The sequence below is a fragment of the Nicotiana tomentosiformis genome, chromosome 1, assembly GCF_000390325.3.
Source record: "Nicotiana tomentosiformis chromosome 1, ASM39032v3, whole genome shotgun sequence".
Lineage (NCBI taxonomy): Eukaryota > Viridiplantae > Streptophyta > Magnoliopsida > Solanales > Solanaceae > Nicotiana > Nicotiana tomentosiformis.
In genome coordinates, this window is record NC_090812.1 from 129,758,754 (window position 1) to 129,782,688 (window position 23,935).

Here is a 23,935-nt window from a genome sequence, read left to right on the forward strand (position 1 = left end):
AGTTTTTAAATAATTAACAATATAGATAGAGTAAATATAGCATATACTCTACCAATCCGGTAGAGAAATCCCTGAAGAGTTGTACGGTTCGGAGGTCATTTTTAAATACATTCAAAAAGGAGAACAATATTTAAAGACCGGCTCGTTATAGGGTCATTCCTGTCAATCACCCTTCTGAACTTGTCACCGAACTCTTAGCTCGTCTTAATTAATTGGTTTAAAATTATGCATTTATACATATGTAATGCGTTTCTTAATACAAATTCAGGATCTAAGCAAAGCGATTGAATTCGTTCGTTCCACACTTAATACTCTAGCTCCGCCCCGTTTACAGTACATTAGCATTTGAGTATTCTAGATATAGAATAACTTTAAGAGATAGATGCAGAGGGAATCTATTAGGAGTCCTAATTACTCAAGACTTCATTGAACTCCTGGAAGCTGTAGTCACTCCAATATGACCACTATTATAGTCATGACACTCACTATCTTTAGTTTATGGAATTTCTGCTAAAGAAATCCTGCGGGAACCTGTTGATGTCTTGGATTACCGCAGGTCAAAATTTGTAATAAAGTGAGTGATTTCTGATGTAAAAAATATTAAGTAGTCGGTAAAGCAATCACAAAAATCATGTTGCTTTCTGGAGTGTAAGAATTTGTGCATAAATTTGGTCTTTCTTTTGGTTTATTCTATTTAAACGCTTCTCGATAGATCTAATGTCTTTTGTAATGACTTGCATTTTCTGTTTAAGCCTCTCCACATTGGCATTGGAGGTCATTTTGATGGGATGTGTTTGATTGAAGAGAACCTGCAAAAGATCACGGAAGCCAAGATATTAAAGTCAATTAGCTAAACTAATAGTAAGACATCTTTCGTTAGTTATTCGTTATTTTCCTGAGATGTTCATGCTTTTTGAATTTTCGTTCCTCTCTTTCAATTAATGATGCCTTTGCTACAACGTCAAAAACGTAAATCTCTATCCACAAAGAGATGTATATGCTGGGAACTTAATAAATTAGATATTAACACACATTACAAATTAGGGATCAATTAATTAGAGTAAAGTACTATTTGTTCAACTCGGATATGGGGCACAATACGAATTTAATTTAAAAGCTTTGTTGGGTTGGGGCAGAGCCAGACTATATTCCTCTTCGAAAATATATAGCGAGATGGCTTGAGAAAAAACGCATGCAAAAATAAAATTTCAAAATTCCATGGACATGCAGAAGACAAATGCATATTTAAATTTGATAATTTTCACGCTGTTCCCAATTATATGTATTTGTAAAGTTTCCCGTACCTTATTGTGAACCAATTTGGTCTCTTTAGCACTTTCAACGTCTGCTCTTGTATCTATTGCTGCAGTTATCTCCCGAAAAATCTTCTTCTCATCAGCTAAAGAGTTACACCCGTGTCTTATCTTGCAACACAAAGTTTTAATCTGTAATTACAAAAGGTAAATGGTTAGTCTCAACATAATAATCTGCAGATTTAGGACGTCGGTAGTTTAATTTGGACAACTTAGCGTTCCTAATACAAACACGGATGCGTTTCGGGCACCTCTCACCCAAGTCCTTGCCATAAGAAGCAAAAGGAGATTAATCTTGGGAAAGTGTCTTACCGATAGAGGCTCATTAAGCTTTGCTTCACATGTACTGTAGACACCTAAGAAAGTCTGTTCTGTATATTCAAATTTTCGTCGTCTTGACTCATAAGAATATGCGTACGGTAGTAGGCTTCTTATGTTTTCAGATAATTTGTCTCTGTCAAGCTGCATATAGAGTGAAGACCATACCAAAATGCAAAAAAGTCGGTCAAAACAATGTAGAATAACGCAAGTTATAGTAACAAAAATGAATAATAATAATAATATTTTTTATGGAAATAGCTCCAATAGTATTGATTATGGTTAGAGATTTTTACTTATCTATACTAATTTTGAAATTTATTTACCTTCACTATTGAGGTTTTAACTTAATTATAAGTCAATATACAAATTATCAATTTTATACAAAATAATGTATTAGACTCTAATATTCCATATTTTCTCTCCCTCTTCCACCCCAAAACTAAACTTATAAATTAATAGAAGAATGTTTGTCCTCTTTCTTGTCAACTTCAGCTATACCTTTACGTGAACAAAGAGATTTGGTATCAAACAATTCTATTATGTTTTCTCTTTCTTTTTATTTTCTATTTTGTTTTTGCTATGTTAAACAATAAACGAATTATCACTTTTGAACGAGGGAAGATCGTTAAATTCTTTTAGCTTTTTGGAATCAATAAACAAAATAGTATTAATTATAAGCGAGTAGATTGAATTGAAAACTATGTTAATCTATTAGAAAGCTTAAAAGCTTTGAATTCGAAAATCAAAATTTACAAAATTATTTTTTGTTTGGATTGGGTGTTGTTGCAAATGATTGAGAATATCATTTGGAGTTTATATCTTAATTTTGAGAGAATATGGTGAAGATTCGAGGTGGTTTTGGTTGAAATTTCATATTAAAACTCGAAAAAGAAAACATAAACAAATTGTATAGATTTTGTATGCCGAGTATACAAAATATCTATAATTATATAATTGTATACAACTTGTATATAAATTGTATGTAAATTATTGTTTATGAACGGATTCTGTACAAAACAATGTGTATTTAAGTTGTAGATAAATCGTAGATTTTGATCGAATATGTATATATTTTGTAAAACACTTTAGTTATTTTCTGTAAATATGAAAACTTAGACAAAATCGGGTAAATAAGTTTAAAATCTCGTGTATAGGGAAAACATCTTGAATCATAGAACATGATATAGTTTAAATTTGCTAAATATGAACCACAAAGTTAAGAACATGAAGGAGAGAGGGAGTACCGAGTAGAATTTTACAATATATTAAAAAACTCACTATTTACCGATAATATATGTCAATTAATCTCTCGAACAACAATTCAGAAATATTTGCTCAAAGTTTGAGTATAGATCTAGAAGAATTTAAATTCAATAAAGATACAGGATTTTATTCAATAATAGACTTAGCAGTACATTTTATTTACCTAGAAAAAAAATTAAAAAAAATTGCTTCGATTTACATAAAAAAAAACAACTTTATTTAATAAGATTATTATTATCATATCATTTAAGAAGAATATAATTTTAGTACTAAAATTATTTAAACTTTATTTCAGACTTTATATTATATTATTTTATTTTTTTTTTCTAAAATAATTTAGACTTTCTTTTATATTATTATTATTTTATTTTATTTTTCTAAAATTATTTAGACTTTATTTTATATTATTATTATTAATTTATTATTAAAGACCAAGGCCCAATTCTAGATATAAGCCCAATACACTATGAATGCTCAACGTAGGTGAAAAAAGCATGGGCTAGCCAGTTTTTCAGATCGGTAATAAAAAAATAGCCAGTGTTTGTAAAGTTATTGAAAAATAGCCACTATTTTAGCTAAAACACGGAAAGTTCCAGCATAATATGCTGGATTTTGAAGCTCTTGCGTATAAACTTCCAGCATATATTATGCTAGAACTCCAACACATTATGAAATTCCAGCACCTTATATTGGAGTCTCATATGTAAGAAATTCAAATTCCAACATATATGCTGGAATTTTTCCGAATTTTTAATGGCGTTTTTGTTCAGATTTTTATCTTTACATGAAAAAAGGGATAAATTTGAATTACTTTTGAAACTGTAGCTAATTTTTAATTATCAATTATAAATCAGGTTATTTTCGATTTTTCCCTCAACGTAGTGTAGTTAGCTAATTAGTAGATGTAGCCCAATTTTGTAATTTGCACTTTTTCAATTTTCATTGATTTATTTCCCATAAGTATAAAAGGGGGAACACTTGTACATTTTAAGCAACCAATTCATTTTAATAAAAAAATCAGATCTTTTTTTTTATCCTTTTTTTTTTGTTAAACCTAAAAATGCTTTATTTTCTTTGAGTTTTTCTCGTATTTGATATAGTATCAGAGTCAGACTCATTTCAATTCTTGATTTATTCAATATTAAGCTTCCATGTTATATTATTCACGCTCTAGTTAGCATGCCTGTGTGTGTGTTTGGGGGGTGAAGGAGGTATTGAGTTTATCCCATATCAATTGCGGGATAAGAATTTAATCTTCTTATATGATTTCAAACAATCCTTACATCGTGAGCTAACTCTAAGGACCCGTTTGGTCATGAGTTTTGCCAAAATAAATTTGGAATTTATTTGGCAAACACATATTTGGCCATAGATTTTGCCTACATTTTGGCAAGATCCCAAATCCCAAAATCACCTCAATTGCTGATTTTGGGCCAAAACATGACCATTACATTTTTTAAAATTTTTAAATATTATCCCAAACTTTTATAGTTTGTAAAAGAGCCCACATTTAAATAATCACCTCAATTTCTGCTCTTGTTCCTGCTTCTTTCTTTGTATCTGCTCTCGAAAGAAACTGAGATTGATATCTACTCTGAGGAAGCTGTGACTACCCACTTGCAATTTGTCTTGCAAAAACATGGTTTAGCTGACGAAAAATTTTCACCAGCAGTGCCTTTCTTGCTTAACCCCAGCTTTCGCAAGATATTCGTTCATATGACCGAAAAAAATCAAGTCGAATAGTTTAACGACTTAAAGAAAAATTGAGCTAACTGTTATTTTCATTTTGTTATATTGTACTCTAATGCATGAAATGCTGATACTAATTATTTTAGTTGTACGTCGTGGTGTAGGCATGATTGTAATCTGAGTAATGACTTCCTATGTGTAATATGAGTAATGACTTCCTATGTGTAATCTGAGTAATGAAGGTTATGTATATACAAGATAGCAAGTTTGTTTGTTTGGTACTATTGGGAATTTGTGATAGTTTTTGAAACTTGTGGGTATAAGTCATGTTTCATATTTTTTCAAATAAAAAGTGAAATATGTTTTGAAAAATCATGTCCTAACACATTTTCATCTTCAAATCAAACTTCACCCAAATCAAAAATTTTAAAACAAATTTGAGAATCTATGGCCAAACGCTAGCTAAGAGTTAATTAGGACCAAAATCTATTTCTCATAAGTGAATCATCAATATGTATAAGTTAGACAACAAAAGAGAAGAGCAAAGGACAAAAATGCTCTAGTAGAACAAAATAATGACTCAGGCCTACCCCTAATTGCCTATTTCCCCGGATTACTCCTAAAAACTAAGAAACATAAAAGAAATATCTAAAAAGATAAAAAGGATGATGCACAGTTTTCAATGCACATCAGTTGAAAGTAAAAAAGTAGACATTCCTACGAGCCGAGTTGTCACCGTCATCACATTATGCTCCATTTCCCTTTCGTTTTTTTTTGCTTGATTCTTATATTTTGTTTTTTCTTTCTTCTTTTTCATTTGATTTAATAGTGTAATGACTCGATCGGTCGTTTTGTGTATTGTAGTCACATTCCCCTATTTATCACCTCTTCTATGTTCATTTGTGGTTTGTGACTTGCCGGGGTGGTTGGTTTGGTTTTGGGGATGTTTCGGAGCGAATTGGGACAATTATTTCCAAGGTTAGAAGTTAAGTTGGAAGAGTTGACCGGAATTTGACTTTTGTGTAAATGACTCCGAAATAAAATTTTGATGATTCTGATAGTTTTGTATTGTGATTTTGGAATTAGGCGTATGCCCGGATTTGGATTTGGAGGTCTATAGGTTAGTTTGATACTTTTTGGCTAAACTTAGAAAGCTGGAGGTTTGGAAAGTTGAGAGGTTTGACTGAGAGTTGACTTTATCGATATCAGATTTGGATTTAGGTTTCGAAAGTTGGAATAGGTTAGTATAATTTCTTTGAGTATGTTAAATGATATGCCCAATATTCTTGGTATACTATAAAGTATACCACGATTAATGTTGAATTATGGTATATTTTATTTACAACAACAATACAACAACATACCCAGTCTTATTTCACACTGTGAAGTCTGGGGAGGGTAGTGTGTACGCAGACCTTACCCCTACCTTGTGAGGATAGAGAGGTTATTTTCAATAGACCCTCGGCTCAGGAAAGCATAAGCACCACATTAATGAAAATATAGACAAGGAGGGATAGTACCAAAAAATCATATAAAAACAGAATAAAAACAACAAAATAGTAAGGTGATCAACAATGAAAGAAAATAACGGTTAGTCATAAAAACCTACTATGAACAGAAAGCGAGACTACGTGCCAATACTACTGTTATGAACACTCTAAACTATCTACTCTACTACCCTAATCCTCGGCTTTCATACCTTCCTATCAAGGGTCATGTCCTCGGTCAGCTGAAGTTGCGTCATGTCTTGCCTAATCACCTCTCCCCACCTCTTCTTTGGCCTACCTCTACCTCTCTGTATGCCCTCCATTGTCAACCTCTCATACCTCCACCGGAGCATCTGTGCTCCTCCTCCTCACATGACCAAACCACCTAAGTTGTGCTTCCCGCATCTTGTCCTCAATATGGGTCACACCCACCTTGTCGCAAATTAAGGATGTCCAATGGGACGGGCCATCCCGTCCCGTCCCGGTCCCGTCCCGTCCCAGCCCACTTAAATCTAAACAGGATGGGCCCATGTTAAACGGTACACGGGATGGGATGAGATACCCATTTCGTCTCGTTTATCCCATCCCGTTTGTCCCGTCTTCCCGCGTATTTTTTTAATTAAGTTTTAAATCAAGTGATCAACTAAGTTTCAAGTATTTGGGCAAATTTTTGGAGCAACTTTCAAGCTTCAAATTAATTCGTCAAGTATTTGGTGTAATTATTTGGGAAATTTCTTCAAGTTTTAATATTTAATCACGGTGCACTCGTTCCATCTCCTAATTTCAATATATAATTTTTGCGTATCATTTTAGTGCTTAATTTTTTTATTTACTTTACGTGTTCTATTTATGTATTTTATTTGTGTGTTTAATTTTTGTATTAACTTTTTTAATTTAATTTCGTATTTAAATTATGGCACCTAAAAATGTATTTGGCCTATTTAAAAAAAGTAGTAAAAAAAGTAGTAAAGGTGATATTAGTAGTAATCCTAATCCTAGTTCTAATCCTAATCTTTCTCCTAGAATTAGAAAACATATAGATGAAATGACTCATATTGATGAAACTTCATTTTTCCAACCCCCCGCATGTTATAATATTAATTTCGGAAAATAACTAGATCATGAAACTTTACAAAGACAATTTGGCAATGATATTTTTATTGAAGACGAAGAAAATGAGGATGAAGAAAATGAGGAAGAAGAATTAGATGAAACACCCACTAGTCCCGCAACACAAGCTCCAACTCAAAGTCAATCTTGGTCTGGAGCTATACCCCCTGTACCTCCTATAATGGGTAAGCCTAAGGGTGAACGTGCCAAAAGCCCAAAACATCACTTGTATGGAAATCTTTTAAGTCATTACAAGTCTTTTGTTTTAATATTTTATAAATCTTTACTTAGTTTCCAAATTTTTTTATAACTTATTAAGTTTTAAGTTTATTAAATAAGTCAAAAAACTAGCCGTTGTAAACTTTAAAAACTTAGTCATTGTCAAAAAACTAGCTTTTTGCCAAACTTAACGCTTAAATAATTAATTTTATTTTTAAAACAGCCCACTTAAGGCCCGTGAAACCGTCCCGTCCTATCCCGTTTGTTAGCGAGATGGGATGGGCCTACCATTTCATCCCGTTTATCCCGTCCCGTTTAGGCCTATCCCGCCACCGTCCCGGCTAAATGTCGTCCCGTCCCGTTGGACGGCCATATCGCAAATAACCTAATTTATGATCCTATCTAACCTGGTGTGCCCGCACATGCATCTCAACATCCTCATCTCTGCTACCTTCATCTTCTGGACATGAGCGATCTTGACTGGCCAACACTCAAACAAAGTATACCATGATTCAACACTAATTATTGTATACTTTATTTGAGTATATTAAATAGTTTATTTGGTATATTCCACATTGATATAACATAATTAGTGTTAAATCATGATATACTCTATTTGAATATGTTAAATGGTATATCTAATATTCTTGATATACTGTACAGTGGTATACTATGATCAATGTTGAATCATGGTATACTTTGTTTGAGTATGTTATTTAGTATACCCAATATTCTTGGTATACTATATGTCGGTATACCATGATTATTGTTGAATAATGGTATACTTTGTTTGAGTATGTTAAATGATATACCTAATATTCTTGGTATACCATACATTGATATACCATAATTACTATTGAATAATGATATTCTCATATTCTTGGTATACTATGCATTGGTATACCATACTTAGTATTGAATCATGGTATACTTTGTTTGAGTATGTTAAACGGTATACCTAATATTATTGGTATACTACATATTGTTATACTATAATTACAGTTGAATCATAGTATTCTTATATTTTTTGTATACTACATAGTGGTATACCATGATTATTGTAGTATATCAAACTTTAGGATTCGCCGATTTAACTATAAAGAACAAAGAAATGTGAAGAGTGAAAATTCTTTATTATAGAAAAAACCCATTTTTTCTTAGAAAATGGAAAAACATCATCTATACAAATAAAATAAAAAATCAAATAATAAAAAAAATGATACGGTAACTCTCGGTAATGATAATGACTAATTATGAAGAAAGTGTCACAATACTAATTTACATCATGCTTTAGTTGTACTGTCATATTTGTTATGCATATTAATTATCTTGAATAGAGCTGAGACTAGAGATTGTAAAATTGAAAACTTCCAATTTAGAATTCTTATTTCGGGGAAGAATTGATGAATATTTAATATCTCTTAAAAATGCATGTCCTCTCGCGTCGCAAGTACTTTCCCGAGCGAGGTAAACTTCTCTATTCTCATGGGAGCGGGTCGTTCGCCTCGGCAGTATAATATATGCATCTATGGTTTGTGCCGTTCGACCCTCGGCAGTGCACACTGTATATTTTTGGATCGGGCCGTACGACCACGGCATAAATCGTGCGTGATAATACTCGGAGCCTTACACTTGATATTACTTTTTGGCTCGGGAGGTTATAATTCATTTAATGACAAAAATTGATTTGGGGTTAGTAGATGTTGGCTAGAAATTTTGGAATTTATTATCAGTTAATGAGTCATTTATTGACTACTTGACATTGTGTTATTATTATTATTATTATTATTATTATTATTATTATTATTATTATTATTATTATTATTATTTCCATGTCCCATACATGTTTAGAATTTCTGTATTTTATTGGTGGCCTATAGTAAGTGTCGATGTCGACCCCTCGTCATACTTGTTCGAGGTTAGACTGGATACTTACTGGGCACATGTTGTTTATGTACTCACGCTACACTTCTGCACTAATCATGTAGGATCCGAGCCAGGTGCATCTGGCAGTCATCCCGACGCGCACCCCTGATACTCCGAGACTTAGTGGTGAGCTGCTTTCCGAGTCCTTTCTGCAGCAACCGGAGTCTCTCTTTTGCATTTACTTTCTGTCTACTCTATTTTCAGACAATAGTTTAGTGTTTTGTATATTGTACTAGTAGCTCATACACTTGTGACACCAGGTCTTGAAATTATGCTAGTAGACATTCGATGACTTTTGAGTAATTATTTCATCACACTTGTTCTTATATTAGTTTCAACTTTATTTTATTAAATTATTTTCACCTCTTACTTACTTAATAAATAAAAACTAACTATTTCGAAGTTGTTAAACAGAACAAATACATGGCTAATTCACCGTTGGCTTGCCTAGCGGCGACGTTGGGCGCCATCACGGCCTATAAGTGAAATTGGGTCGTGACAACATGGTATCAGAGCACTAGGTTCACGTAGGTCCCATAAGTTATGAGCCAGCCGAATAGAGTCCTGCGGATCGGTGTGGAGACATCCGTACTTATCTTTGAGAGGCTATAGGGAGTTAGGAAACTACTCTTTCTTCATCTCATATCGTGCAGTTGATGTTGTGCTAAGTATCTTTTTCTTATTCTCTCACAGATGGTGAGAACGCGCACGGAAAATGTACCTGATCATGGAGGAGCTGCTCCCCATGTTGCTAGAGGTCGAGGGAGGGCTCCAGCTCGTGGTACAGGACGGGGACATCCTAGAGTTGCTCTAGTTGTGCCACCAATGGATCCAGTAAAGGACCCTATTATTAAGGAGCAGGATGAGGTGCCTGCAGCAGAGCCGACCCCAGTAGATTTCATGTCTGCACCAGGATTCCAAGAGGTCATGGGCTGTATGTTGCGGTTCATGGATTCTATGACTCAGACTGGTTTATTTCCAGCGGGCCCAACCATATCTCAGGTGGGAGGGGGAGCACAGACCCCTACCGCTCAGGCTCTAGGTCATGCAGCTGTCGTATATCAGGCCCCGGGCGCACTAATCGTGGGTGAAGCTCAACCAGTTGCAGCAGCTATACCTGAGCCCATGCCAGTTGCGGCCGATGAGCCACAGAAGCTATTGGATAGATGAACCAGGCTACATCCTCCTGTCTTTGGAAGTGAGAGACATGAGGACCCCCAGGACTTTATTGATCAGTGCAGGGAGAGACTGTGCAACATGAGGATATTTGAGTCCCACGGGGTGGACTTTACCACCTTTCAGCTAGAGGGTAGGGCCCGTCGATGGTGGCAATCCTATCTTCTCGGTAGACCAGCAGGTTCTCCTCCCTTGACTTGGGACCAGTTCACACGTATCTTTCTAGATAAGTATATTCTACCCTCTCAGAGGGACGAGTTGCGATTTCATTTTGAGCAACTCCATCAGGGTCAAATGTCTGTGACCGGCTATGAGGCGAGATTCTCTGAGATTCTTTGTTGCAGGGTTGCACTCTGGTATCCAGGCCACCATGGCCCGGAAGGTTGAGATGGGGACTTCTTACAAGCTAGTTGTGGAGATAGATCGGAGGATCGAGGGTGTTCGTCAGTGGAGCCGATAGCAGATGCCGCGAGACAAGTGGTTTCGTTATTTTGAAGGGTTCAGTGGTGCTCCGTCTAGGGGCAGAGGTCAGTTTAGGAGAGGCCAGCCTAGCAGGCCCACATATCCAGCACTACCACCTTCTCGAGGTGCTCCAGTGCGGCCCTATTTCAGCGCCATGCCAGAGAGCTCCTACCGCCCACCAACAATTCAGGGTTCCTCCAGTGGGTATTCAGGCCATCAGGGTCAGACTTCAAGTCAGCAGTCCACCGCTCCGAGGGGTTGTTATGAGTGCGGGGATCCTGGCCATATTAGGTTTTGTCCTAGATTTTGGGGCAAGGCAGTACAGCAGGGTCATCAGCTTATGATTTCCGCACCAGCTGCCGCACCAGCCGTCCGGCCGCCCAAAGGCGGAGGGCAGGTAGGTAGAGGTCGTCCTAGAGGTGGAGGCCAGTTAGGTGGTGCTCCAGTTAGGTTCTATGCTTTTCTGGCCAGACCAGATGCAATAGCCTTAGATGCCGTGATCACACGTATTATTTCTGTCTGCGGTAGTGATGTTTCGGTACTATTTGATCCAGGGTCTACATATTCACATGTTTCATCTTTGTTTGCTCATTTCCTGGGTGTTCCTCGCGAGTCCTTGGGTACTCCTATTTATGTGTCCACACCAGTGGGCGATTCTGTTGTGGTGGATCGGATCTACCGGTCCTGTATTGTGACTTTCTGTGGTTATGAGACTAGAGCGGATCTTCTGTTGCTTGATATGATCGACTTTGAGGTCATCCTGGGCATGGATTAGTTATCTCCATATCACGCCATCCTTGATTGCCATGCCAAGACTGTTACCTTGGTGATGCCAGAGTTGCCTAGATGGGAGTGGAAGGGTTCGTTTGTCAGTGCATTTAGTCGAGTTATCTCTTTCCTGAAGGCTCGACACATGGTCGAGAAGGGTTGTTTGGATTATCTAGCTTATGTTCGAGATACTACCGTAGAGACTCCGGCGATTGATTCAGTGCCCGTGGTTCGGGAGTTCTCCGATGTGTTTCCTTCTGATCTTCCAGGCATGCCGCCAGATCGTGATATCGATTTCTGCATTGATTTGTCTCCAGGTACCCAACCTATCTCTATTCCTCTGTACCGCATGGCTCCGAAAGAGTTGAAGAAGTTGAAAGAACAGCTTGAGGAGTTACTAGCAAAGGGGTTCATCAGACCGAGTATGTCGCCTTGGGTGCACCGGTGTTATTTGTGAAGAAGAAAGATGGGACTATACGGATGTGCATTGATTACTGCCAGTTGAACAAAGTTATCATTAAGAACAAGTACCCGTTGCTGCATATTGATGATTTATTTGACCAGTTGCAGGGTGCCAAGGTGTTCTCTAAGATTGACTTGAGATCGGGGTACCATCAGTTGAAGATTCGTGACTCGAATGTTCCGTAGACAGATTTTCAGACTAGATATGGCCACTATGAGTTTCTAGTGATGTCCTTCGATTTGACTAACGCCCCGACAGTATTTATGGATTTGATGAACCGAGTGTTCATGCCATATATTGACTCGTTGTCATTGTCTTCATTGATGACATTTTGATCTACTCGCATAACATGGAGCAGTACGAGCAGTATTTGAGAGTGGTGCTTCAGACCTTGCAGGAACAGAAGTTATATGCTAAGTTCTCTAAGGGTGGGTTTGGGTTAGATTCTGTGGCATTCTTGGGCATATTGTACTAGGAGAGAGTATTAATGTAGATCCCAAGAAGATCGAGGCAGTTCAGAAGTGGCCTCGTCCTACCACAACGACCGAGATCAGGAGCTTCTTGGGGGTTAGCAAGTTATTATCGCCGGTTTGTGGATGGGTTCTCATCTATTACAGCACCTTTGACTAGAAGCACCCAGAAGGGTGCTCCGTTCCGATGGTCTGATGATTGCAAGGCGAACTTTTATAAGCTCAAGATCACCTTGACTTCAGCACCAGTGTTAGTGTTGCTTTCTAGTTCAGGGATGTATACTGTGTATTGCGACGTTTCACGCGTTGGCCTGGGTTGTGTATTGATGCAGGAGGGGCGAGTTATTGTATATGCTTCACGTCAGTTGAAGCTCCACGAGAAGAATTAACCTGTGCACGATTTGGAGTTGGCCGCGATAGTTCATGCTCTTAAGATCTGAAGGCATTATCTTTATGGGGTGTCCTGTGAGGTTTACACCGATCATCACAGCTTGCAGCATTTGTTCAAGCAGAGAGATCTTAATTTGAGACAGCGCATGTGGCTTGAGTTACTAAAAGATTATGATATTACCATCCTTTATCATCAGGGTAAGGCAAACGTAGTTGCGGATGCCTTGAGCAGAATGGCAGAGAGCATGGGTAGTTTGGCATTCATTTCAGCAGAGGAGAGGCCATTAGCTTTGGACATTTAGTCCTTGGCTAACAGACTTGTGAGGTTGGATATTTCAGAGCCCATCCGAGTTCTTGCATGTGTTGTCGCCCAGTCTTCACTATTCGAGCAGATCAAGGCTCGCTAGTACGACGATCCGCACTTATTGGTTCTCAGAGAGACGATACTACGTAGAGGTGCCAAGGAGGTTATTATCAGTGAAGATGGTGTTTTGCGACTCCAGGGTCATCTGTATGTCCCTAATGTTGATGGATTGAGGGAGAATATTTTAGAGGAGGCACACAGTTCTTGGTATTCCATTCATCTAGGTAATACGAAGTTGTATCGTGACCTGAGGTAGCATTATTGGTGGCGGCGGATAAAGAAGGACATAGTCGAGTATGTAGCGAGGTGACTAAATTTCCAGCATATTAAATATGAGCATCAGAGGCCAGGTGGCCTACTCCAGCAGATGGTTATACCTGAGTGGAAATGGAAGCGCATCACTATGGACTTCGTAGTTGGGTTGTCGCGGACCTTGAAGAAGTTTGGTGCAGTTTGGGTCATTGTTGACAGGCTAACTAAGTCAACACACTTCATTCCGGTCGTGACCACGTATTCTTCAGAGAGATTGGCCTAGATTTACATTCAGGAGATTATTCAGTTGCATGGTGTGCCTGTTTCCATCATATCAGATAGAGGCCCTCAGTTTACTTCACATTTCTAGAGGGTAGTACAGAGTGAGTTGGGGACCCGGGTAGAGCTCAGCACAACTTTTCATCCGCAGACTGACGGGCAGTCGGAGCGGACGGTTCAGATCTTGGAGGATATGCTCAGAGCATGTGTGATTAACTTCGGAGGGCAGTGGGATCGATTCTTGCCTTTGGCCGAGTTTGCTTACAACAACAATTATCAATCCAACATCGAGATGGCTCCATTTTAGGCTTTATATGGTCGGCGATGTCGTTCGCCCATCGAATGGTTTGAGCCCGGCGAGGCTAAGTTATATGGTACTGACTTGGTGAAGGATGCCTTGGAAAAGGTAAAGTTGATTCAGGAGAAACTTTGCACAGCACAGTCCAAACAAAAGAGTTACGTGGATCAGAAGGCGCATGATTTATCATTTATGGTGGGCGAGAAGGTTCTCTTGAAGGTCTCTCCGATGAAGGGAATCATGAGGTTCTGGAAGAAGGGCAAGATGAGCCCAAGGTTTATAGGTCCATTTGTGGTGTTGAGACGAGTTGGGGAGGTTGCTAATGAGCTTTCTTTGCCTCCCAGTCTATCGGGAGTTCATCCAGTCTTCCACGTGTCTATGCTCCGGAAGTATCATGCCGACAGGTCGCATGTGTTAGACTACAACACGGTTCAGTTAGATAAGAGCCTGGGTTATGAGGAGGAGCCAGTTGCCATTGTTGACAGGGAGGTTTGCAGTTAAGGTCCAAGAAGATTTTTGCGGTAAAAGTTTAGTGGAGGGGTCAACCAGTCGAGGAGGCGACTTGGGAGACCGACGAGGACCTGCGGAGCAGCTATCCACACTAATTCGGCACTCCAGGTACGATTCTAGACCCGTTCGAGGATGAATATTTGTTTAAGAGGTGGAGAATATAACGACCTTACCGGTCATTTTGCTTTCTAGATCCCCGTTCCCCTAAATAAGACCTCCGTATGTGCATTTACTATTTTATGATTTGCGAGGATGGTTAGTTCGGGTTTGGAAGGGTTCGGGTTGAAATCGGAACACTTAGTTCCTTATTATTGGCTTAAAAGGGGTTAAGTTTGACTTGGGTCAACATTTATAGTAAACGACTCCGAAACCGAGATTTGATGGTCCCAATAGGTTCGTATGATGATTTTGAACTTGGGCGTGTGTTCGGATTCGGTTTTGGATGACCCAGGAGCGTTTCAACGTCTAAAGTTGAAAGTTGGCACATTGAAGGTTTTAAAGTGCTTTAAATTTGGGTTGAAGTAGGTTTTGGTGTTATCGAGGTCCGTTTGGGATTCCGAGCCTGGGAATAGCTCTGTATGATAATTTAATACTTGCACGCAAAATTTGGTGTCATTCCGAGTAGTTTAAGTATGATTCGGCGCATTCGGAGCAAGTTGGAAGAACTTGAAGTTCATAAGTTGATTCGATTTAGTTTGGAGTGCGATTCTTAATTTGATGTTGTTTTACACGTTCCGAGGGTTTGAGCGAGTCCGCCTTATGTTTACAAACTTATTGGTATATTTGGTTAAGTCCCCGAGTGGCTCGGGCGAGTTTCAGACGGGGTTCAGATCGATTTGGGCCATGTTGAAGAGCTGGGAATTTTCTGTTGCTGGTGCGACCGCTTCTGCGGAAGTTTGGTCGCAGAAGCGACCTCGCAGAAGCAGGGTGAAGCTCACAGAAGAGGCTTGGGTAGCCTGGGTGTGTAGTCGCAGAAGCGAGGAAAGAGGCGCACTTGCGAAAGCGCAGGTGCGAGGCAGATGACCGCAGAAGCGGGCAAGGTCGCTGGCGCGGCACGTACGCTACAGAAGCGGGCTCGCATAAGCGAGCCTTTGTCCGCAGAAGTGGAAGTAGGCCAGCTGGGAGAGGGCCGCATCTGCGATGCATTTACGCAGATGCGGAGCCGCAGAAGAGGCCAAATCTCCGCAGAAGCGGAAACCGCTAGGAGGCAGTGAGGTCCATTTAAGACGGGACTTAGGCCATTTTGGTTCATTTATTTTACTTCTTGGGCGATTTTTGGAGCTTCTTAGACAGGGATTTCTTCCTAGCTATTGAAGGTAAGTAATTCCTATCCAATGTAAGTTAAATACATAGATTATGTTTAGTTGAAAAATACATAGGTTTACATAAATTCCTTAAATACATAGATTAAGATCTAAAATAGTAAAAATTATAGGTTTAGTTGAAAAATCTAGGTTTTGATAAAAATGGGATTTAACCACGAAAATAGTTATGAAATTGGGTAAAAATTATATATTTGAGTTCGTGAGGTTATGGGTAATAATTATCTTTAAAAATTTTCGAAATCCGGGCACGCGGGCCCGTGGGTAAATTTTAGGAATCTTCCAAATTGGGTTGGGTAATTACTCTAATAGTTAAATTATGAACTTTTGAGTATTTATTGATTTATTTATAGATCGTATTTGTGGACCGGAAGTGAGCTTGTGAACGAGGTAAGTCTCTTGCCTAACCTTGTAAGAGGGAACTCATCCCCTTAGGTGTATCTTGTTATGTGTTATTTGTGTGGGAAGCTACATACGCACTAGGTGACGAGAGTTCGTGCGTAGCTATATTTCATGAGATGTCCGGGTAGTCTTAGATTTACATCATGCTTTAATTGTACTGTCATATTTGTTATGCATATTAATTATCTTGAATAGAGCTGAGACTAGAGATTTTAAAGTTGAAAACTTCCAATTTAGAATTCTTATTTTGGGGTCATTGATGAATATTTAATATCTCTGAGAAATCCATGCCCTCTCACGTTGCAAGTACTTTCGCGAGCGAGGTAAACTTTCCTATTCTCATGGGAGCGTGCCGTTCGCCTCAGCAATATAATAGATGCATCTATGGTTCGTACCGTTCGACCCTCGGTAGTGCACATAGTATATTTTTGGATCGGGCCGTACGACCTCGACATAAATCGTGCGTGATAATACTCGGAGCCTGATTACACTTGATAACTCTTCATCAGACGATTTTCCACGTGGAATGAATTACTTTATGGCTCGAGAGGTTATAATTTATTTAATGACAGAAATTGATTTGGGGTTAGTAGATGTTGGCTAGAAATTTTGGAATTTATTATCAGTTAATGAGTCATATTTCATTGCTTGACATTATGTTATTATTATTATTATTATTTCCATGTCCCATACCTGTTTAGAATTTCTGTATTTTGTTGTTGGCCCATAGTAAGTGTCGATGTCGACCCCTCGTCACTACTTCTTCGAGGTTAGACTGGATACTCACTGGGTAAATGTTGTTTATGTACTCACGCTACACTTCTGCACTAATCGTGCAGGATCTGAGGCAGGTGCATCTGGCAGTCATCCCGACGCGCACCCCTGATACTCCGAGGCTTATTGGTGAGCTGCTTTTCGAGTTCGTTCTGCAGTAACCGAGTCTCTCTTTTGCATTTACTTTCTGTCTACTATATTTCAGACAGTAGTTTAGTGTTTTGTATATTCTACTAGTAGCTCATACACTTGTGACACCATGTCTTGGAATTATGCTAGTAGACATTTGATGGTTTTTGAGTAATTATTTCACCACACTTGTTCTTATATTCTACTAGTACGTATGTTATTGCATTCAACTTCTACTAGTGTCTTTTACATGACATTTTAAAAAAATACTGAAAATTAACCGAACCGTACCGATACCGAAGAGAAACCGACATGATTGAGACGATTTTGAAAATTCTAATTTTGGTTATACAAAATAAAATAACTAAAAAATTAGTATGGTATAAATTTTATAAAATAACCGGCCGAATCGAACCATTGACACACCTAGTATACTATTACAATTTGGTCATTTTTGAATTTTTTGAAATTTCTTTTGAGTTCTTTTTCAACATTTTCAACGGAGTTCTCATGTTTTTTTTTGTTTTTTCTTAAACTAAAATATTTAGTTTGAAATATTTTATTGGAGGCTCTAGCTACAGGTTGAGTTAATTTGGTAAAAATTCTAGAGTAGATTTTAGAAATTGAGTTGAACTAGCGAAAAAGACTAATTTATAATATATAAACAAAAATAAAATATTATATACCTTTTTGGTATATTATATTTACTTCATTAGTGTATATTTTACTGCGTTGAACTGGAAAAGAAGAATTTGTACTATATACCAAAATGGTATATCATATACCATTTTGGTATATAATGCATTCCAACGGTATACTGTTACAGTATACTATATAATGTAACGGTATACTATTAAAATTTGGTCCTTTTAGAATTTTTTAAAATTTTCATTGAGTTCTTTTTCAAATTTTCAATGGAGTTCTCATGTTTGTTTTTTTAAATTTTTTTTCTTAAACCAAAATATTTAGTTTGAAATATTTGATTGGAGGTTGTGGTCAAAGTTTGAGTCAATTTGGTAAACATTCTAGAGTAGATTTTTGAAATTTAGGTTGAAATTGAGTTGAACTAGCGAAGAAGACTAATTTGTACTATATACCAAAATATTATTTTATATACCACTTTGGTATATAATATTTAATTCAATAGTGTATAATTTATTGCAATTGTATTATAGTATGTGATATAAAGTAACAATAAAGTTAAATTTGGTATTTTTTTTTACAAAAATTCAATGTGTCTGTATTCAATTTTCTAACAGAGTTCTCGATATCATATACCCAGTCAGTATATGATATATATCATGTGGGTATCACGGTATACTGCAATAATATACTTCAACTGTAACTAATATATTATTTTTGGTATACTATATGCTAAAGTAAGTTATTTTTTAATAATTAATATATAGAAAATACAAATAAATACAAAGAAAAAAATAAAGGAGCCAAAAATATGTGCAAAATTAGATTATGAAAAAAAGGAAATAAAAAATGACTTAATATAATGATAATAATAATTCAAAAAGAAAAAAAATAAAATCAAAAAAGAGAAGAGAAAATAGTTATAATGTATAAGTTATTCTAATAATTGAATTTAAAAATAAGAAAATAAGAAAAAACACAAAATCGATATTATACCAGTTATATTAAAATAAAAGTGAAAAAATATTTATTTTATCAGTTATCTTTTCTTATTGTATAAAAAAAAGAGCAAAAAAAAAAGTCAATGAAATTAGATTATGGAGAGAAAAGGAAAAAAAAAAAGAAAAAATGAGTTAAATGAAATTAGAAAAGGAACAACAAATAAAGAAAAAATTAAATATAAAAAATAAAGAAGGAGCTAAAATTGAGTGTGAAATTAAATAATAATAATAATAATAATAATAATAATAATAATAATAATAATAATAATAATATTATTATTATTATTATGATTTGGGCAAATAATAAATGAACAAAAAAGAAGAAGAAAGAAAAAAAGTAAGAAGAAAACGAGAAAAAAGAAAAGGAGAAAAGAAAGAAAAAAGAAAAGAAGCAGAGAAATAAAAAAGGAAAGGAGAAAAAAGAGGAAATTATCTACAAAAGCTACCGTGGGTAGGAAATATAATTAGTTTGATGGGTATAAAAGTAAATGGGTAGGTAGGGGTAAATAGTTTTATTTTTGTGGGTAATTATATCATTCACCCTTTAAGAAACAAGAAAGAGATATATCACTATTCTCGCAAGGTCCAATTTCCCTAAACATACCTCCCAACAACAACAACAACAACAACAACAAATTCAGTAGTTTCCCACGAGTGGGGTATGGGGAGGGTAAGATGTACACAACCTTACCCCTACCCCTGGAAAGGCAGAGAGGCTATTTTCAATAGACCCTCGGCTAAAGAACGACTAAAAAAGAAAAGGTAATTGCAACAAGTAGGAATAACAGCAAGATAAAATAAGATCGAATCCAAGAATGCAGTCAAACTCTAGGTAGTAATAGCCATCTATGAATAAAAGATAACATAATAACACTAATACTAGCGAACTGAGTAAGACAAAGAGAAACGCTCAACTACCTACTAACCTTCTACCCTAATCTTGGACCTCCACACCCTCCTGTCTACGGCCATGTCCTCAGTCAGCTCCAATTGCGCCATGTCTCGCCTAATAACCTCTCCCAAAGACTTCTTAGGCCTACCTCTACCCATCCTGCTGCCCACTGAGGCTAATCGCTCACACCTTCTAATTGGGACTTCTATACTTCTCCTCTTAACATGCCCGAACCATCTCAACCTCGCCTCCCACATCTTATCCTCCACAGGGGTCACTCCCACCTTTTCCCGAATAACTTCATTCCTAATCTTATCCAATCAGGTATGCCCACATATCCACCTCAACATCCTCATCTCAGCTACTTTTAGCTTCTGGGCATGAGAGTTCTTGACCGGCCAATACTCTGCTCCATACAACATAGTCAGTCTAACTACAACCTTGTAGAACTTACCTTTTAAGTCTCAGCGGCACATTCTTATCGCACAAGACACCGGAAGCGAGCCTCCATTTTATCCATCTTGCTCCGATACGATGCGTGACATCTTCATCATTCTCCCCGTTACCTTGTATTATAAATCCAAGATACTTAAAACTACCTCTCTTGGGGATGACTTGCGTACCAAGCCTCACCTCTATATCCCTTTCCTGGGTATCGTTGCTGAACTTGCACTCCATGTATTCCGTCTTGGTCCTGATGAACTTGAAACCCTTAAACTCTAGGGTCTGCTTCCAAACCTCCAGCCTCTCGTTAACACCACCCCGTATCTCGTCAATTAAAATAATATCATCAGCAAATACCATACACTATGGTACCTCACCTTGAATGTGTCTTGTCAATGCGTCCATCGCCAAAGAAAATAGGAATGGACTAAGAACTGATCCCTGGTGCAACTCCTTAACCGGAAAGTGTTCCGATTCTCCTCCCGTTGCCCTAACCCGAGTCTTAGCTTCATCATATATATCCTTAATCATCCTAATATAGGCTACTGGGATCCCTTTAGCCTCCAAGCATCGCCAGAGCACCTCTCTCGGGACTTTGTCATATACTTTCTCTAGGTCAATGAACACCATGTGCAAGTTCTTCTTCATCTCCCTATACCGCTCCACCAATCTCCTTATAATGTGAATGACTTCCACAGTCGAACTCCTCGGCATGAAACCGAACTGGTTATCAGAAATGGCCACACTTTTTCTCACCCTCACTTCAACCACCTTTTCCCAAACTTTCATAGTATGGCTTAGCAGCTATGAAAACTAGTAGTAACGACAATTTTCTTTTTTGTTAAATTGTGATGCAACATTGCAAGGATAACGATCTGCGTAATATATTCAAAATAAATTCAACAATTCATATAAAATGTTCTTTGCTTCACCACAATGGAAATTGCCCCTAATCACAATTTTTCTTTAGTACTTACTCGAGAAAAGGGATACTAATAAGTTTTATAAATAATTTATGTATAAGAAACTATCAAGATATTATTATTTTTATAACCATGGTGTCCGGCCTAGATTGCGCGTACCTTGATTAGTTTTATGGGATAACGATCTGCGTAATTTATTCAAAATAAATTCAACAAGTCAAATACAAAGTTCTTTGCTTCACCAAAGGAAATTGCCCATAATCGCAATTTTTCTTTATTACCTTAAGGTCAACTAACTTTCTTCAATTTTGCTCATAAAGGTACTTTCCGAGAAAAGGGATACTAATAAGTTTTCTAAATAATTTATGTATAAGAAACTACCAAGATATTATTTTTATAACCGTGGTGTCCGGCCTAGATTGCGCACCTTAATTAGTTTCGTGAGATACCTACCACTTCCCACCAATAACAGGTATTATGTAACTCTATCCACAAAGATTTAGATAGATGTGGAAAAATTACCTAATATTATTTGCCTCGCTGAAATTTGAACCTAAGACCTCAAGTTTCTATCTTCAGGTTTCTTATCTTCTCCATAAACCATTATGTCACACCCAATGTGTTATGGTAAAGTCTAAATTGCATCCAACGCGTCGGATTCTGGGAATAACAACTATTTGTGAAATAACAAAGAGGTGAATGGGGCTTCTGAAGATATACTTGTAACTTCGTAAAGTTATAATTACGTATATATTATAAGTAACGATAAGTTTTACATCTGGAAATCTGTGGTAAAATTTAAGCTTATCATAGTCAAGATTCAAGAAACAAGTGGAAAAAATGAAACAGAAATAAAAACAGGGGATGAAAAGTCTAGTTACCTTTCTCTCTTGTAACTTTTCAAAAATCTTAGCTCGAGTTTGATTTTCCTTGTGTATCAAATTTAAAGCCCTTTCAATTCTCCAGTTGATTTCAGGGGTTCTGGAAGCTTCATTGCTTGATGCCATGGATTTTTTCTGAATATTCTAAACCCAATTTCTTGAAGGTGTAGATAAAATATTAAGAAGGTTTATGTGGAGAAAAATGATGAATGGTTCTTTGAAGAAAATTAATTATACTACCGCTTAAATATAAAGAAGGAACTTGGGCCTCAAGAAAGTCAACTCCATTTTTCTTCGTTATTATCATTTTTGTATCATAATTTTGTCATAATGGAGACTTTTGGGTATTTTTAAAAGAACATGTCAAGACCTGTTCAAGATACACACCTTTCCATTGAATTTTGACGTGGTCTCTTGGGAGAATTTTGAAACCTTCACTCCTATACAAAATTAATTATCTGATAAGTTAATTTTATCATTCAAAATTATGAATATTTGGCCATCAAAGCTTAATTATTTTATGGTACTTATCAAACTTAGAAAGTGCCAACTCTTATTTTCTTATTAAACAATAAGACGACTAAATATTCAAATATTAAGATATTATCTCTAAATTTGTTGATTGAATAACTAAAACCATTTATTTCCAAAGCAACAGAATGAGTATAACTTTTTTTTATTTTAAAACTAACAAATATATATTAACAATTAAATATGGTATATAAAATGTTATAGAAAATCTTTATTTGCATTATGATGTACAAATGAATTCTTTGATTAATCAGCTCTAAAATCAAGTGGCAATAGCAACCGACAGTGGTGGTAAGGGGAGTGAGTGATGGTTTTGAGGTCGTGATCGTGTAGGGACTATATGATTGTGATTGTGCGGTGATGACCAGAGATATAGTTATACCGTAGTTGCTGGCAGTAGATGTGGTTGATGGTGGGGTTAGTTGTTGATATAGTTGTTGGAGGTTGTTGCATAAGTTGGTTTGTAATAATGAGTTTGTGGCGGAGGTAGTGACCGATGGTAATGGCCGCGGTGGAGGTGTTCAACAAATGGTGGTTACGAGATGGAAGTGATTGGAAATGATGGTTGCTAGTGATGAAGGGGCTCATTTTGACTTTTTGATTTTTGATTATGTTGAGTTCCCACATCGGTTGTGGGGATGAGAATTAAACTCTTTACATGATCTTGGAAAATCCTCACCGCATGAGCTAGCTTTTGGGCTGAGTTAGGCCCAAAATCTATTTGTTTATAATGGTATTAGAGCATTAAGTATAATTAACATTGAGTAAACATCCACAGGAACCATCGCAATGCTTTATTTTAATTAAACAGTCGGATTTTTCTTCTGTATTGGCGGTTCGTTGCCTGGGAAAGATCCTTGAAGAAACCGTTCCTAGTCGGCTCCCCCGGATGACATGTGGCGACCCACTCTCGCTTCGGGAGCAGCGCAAGCAATCTACCGACAACTGACGGATTGGGGACTAGGACCTTCGTGTCCAGTCTTCAGAGTCAATCCTTTTCCGAAAGTTATGGATCTATTTTGGTGACTTCTCTTGCCTACATTATTCCATCATCCAGCGGCCGTTCACCTTGGAGACCTGATGTAGTTATGAGTACGACCGGACGTGAATGACAATCGGTCCTTCGAATTTTCTAGGGTTGTCGGGCACGCACCAGACACCACCAAAAGTACGGTGTTCTTCCAACCGTTGGACCCTACATCTAATTAAATAATGAACTTTGGGCCTAACACAA

The 23,935-nt window shown here is 37.1% G+C and overlaps 1 protein-coding gene across 2 annotated transcripts; it reads right to left on the bottom strand.

Moving 5' to 3' along the window:
- Positions 1–582: 582 nt before the first annotated feature.
- On the bottom strand, positions 583–22,467 carry LOC104110839 (uncharacterized). Of its 2 annotated transcripts, none has more exons than XR_689552.4 (4): positions 4,420–7,498; positions 1,626–1,775; positions 1,305–1,445; positions 583–809 (listed from the first exon to the last, which is right to left on the bottom strand). XR_689552.4 is itself a non-coding variant. In XM_009620401.4 (4 exons), the coding sequence occupies exons 1-4, from the start codon at positions 22,294–22,296 to the stop codon at positions 630–632; spliced, it is 597 nt and encodes a 198-aa protein (XP_009618696.1). In that variant the 5' UTR covers positions 22,297–22,467; the 3' UTR covers positions 583–629. The 2 variants fall into 2 exon arrangements, 1 of the variants encoding a protein (XP_009618696.1); XM_009620401.4 differs by lacking the exon at positions 4,420–7,498 and adding an exon at positions 22,171–22,467.
- Positions 22,468–23,935: the final 1,468 nt, after the last annotated feature.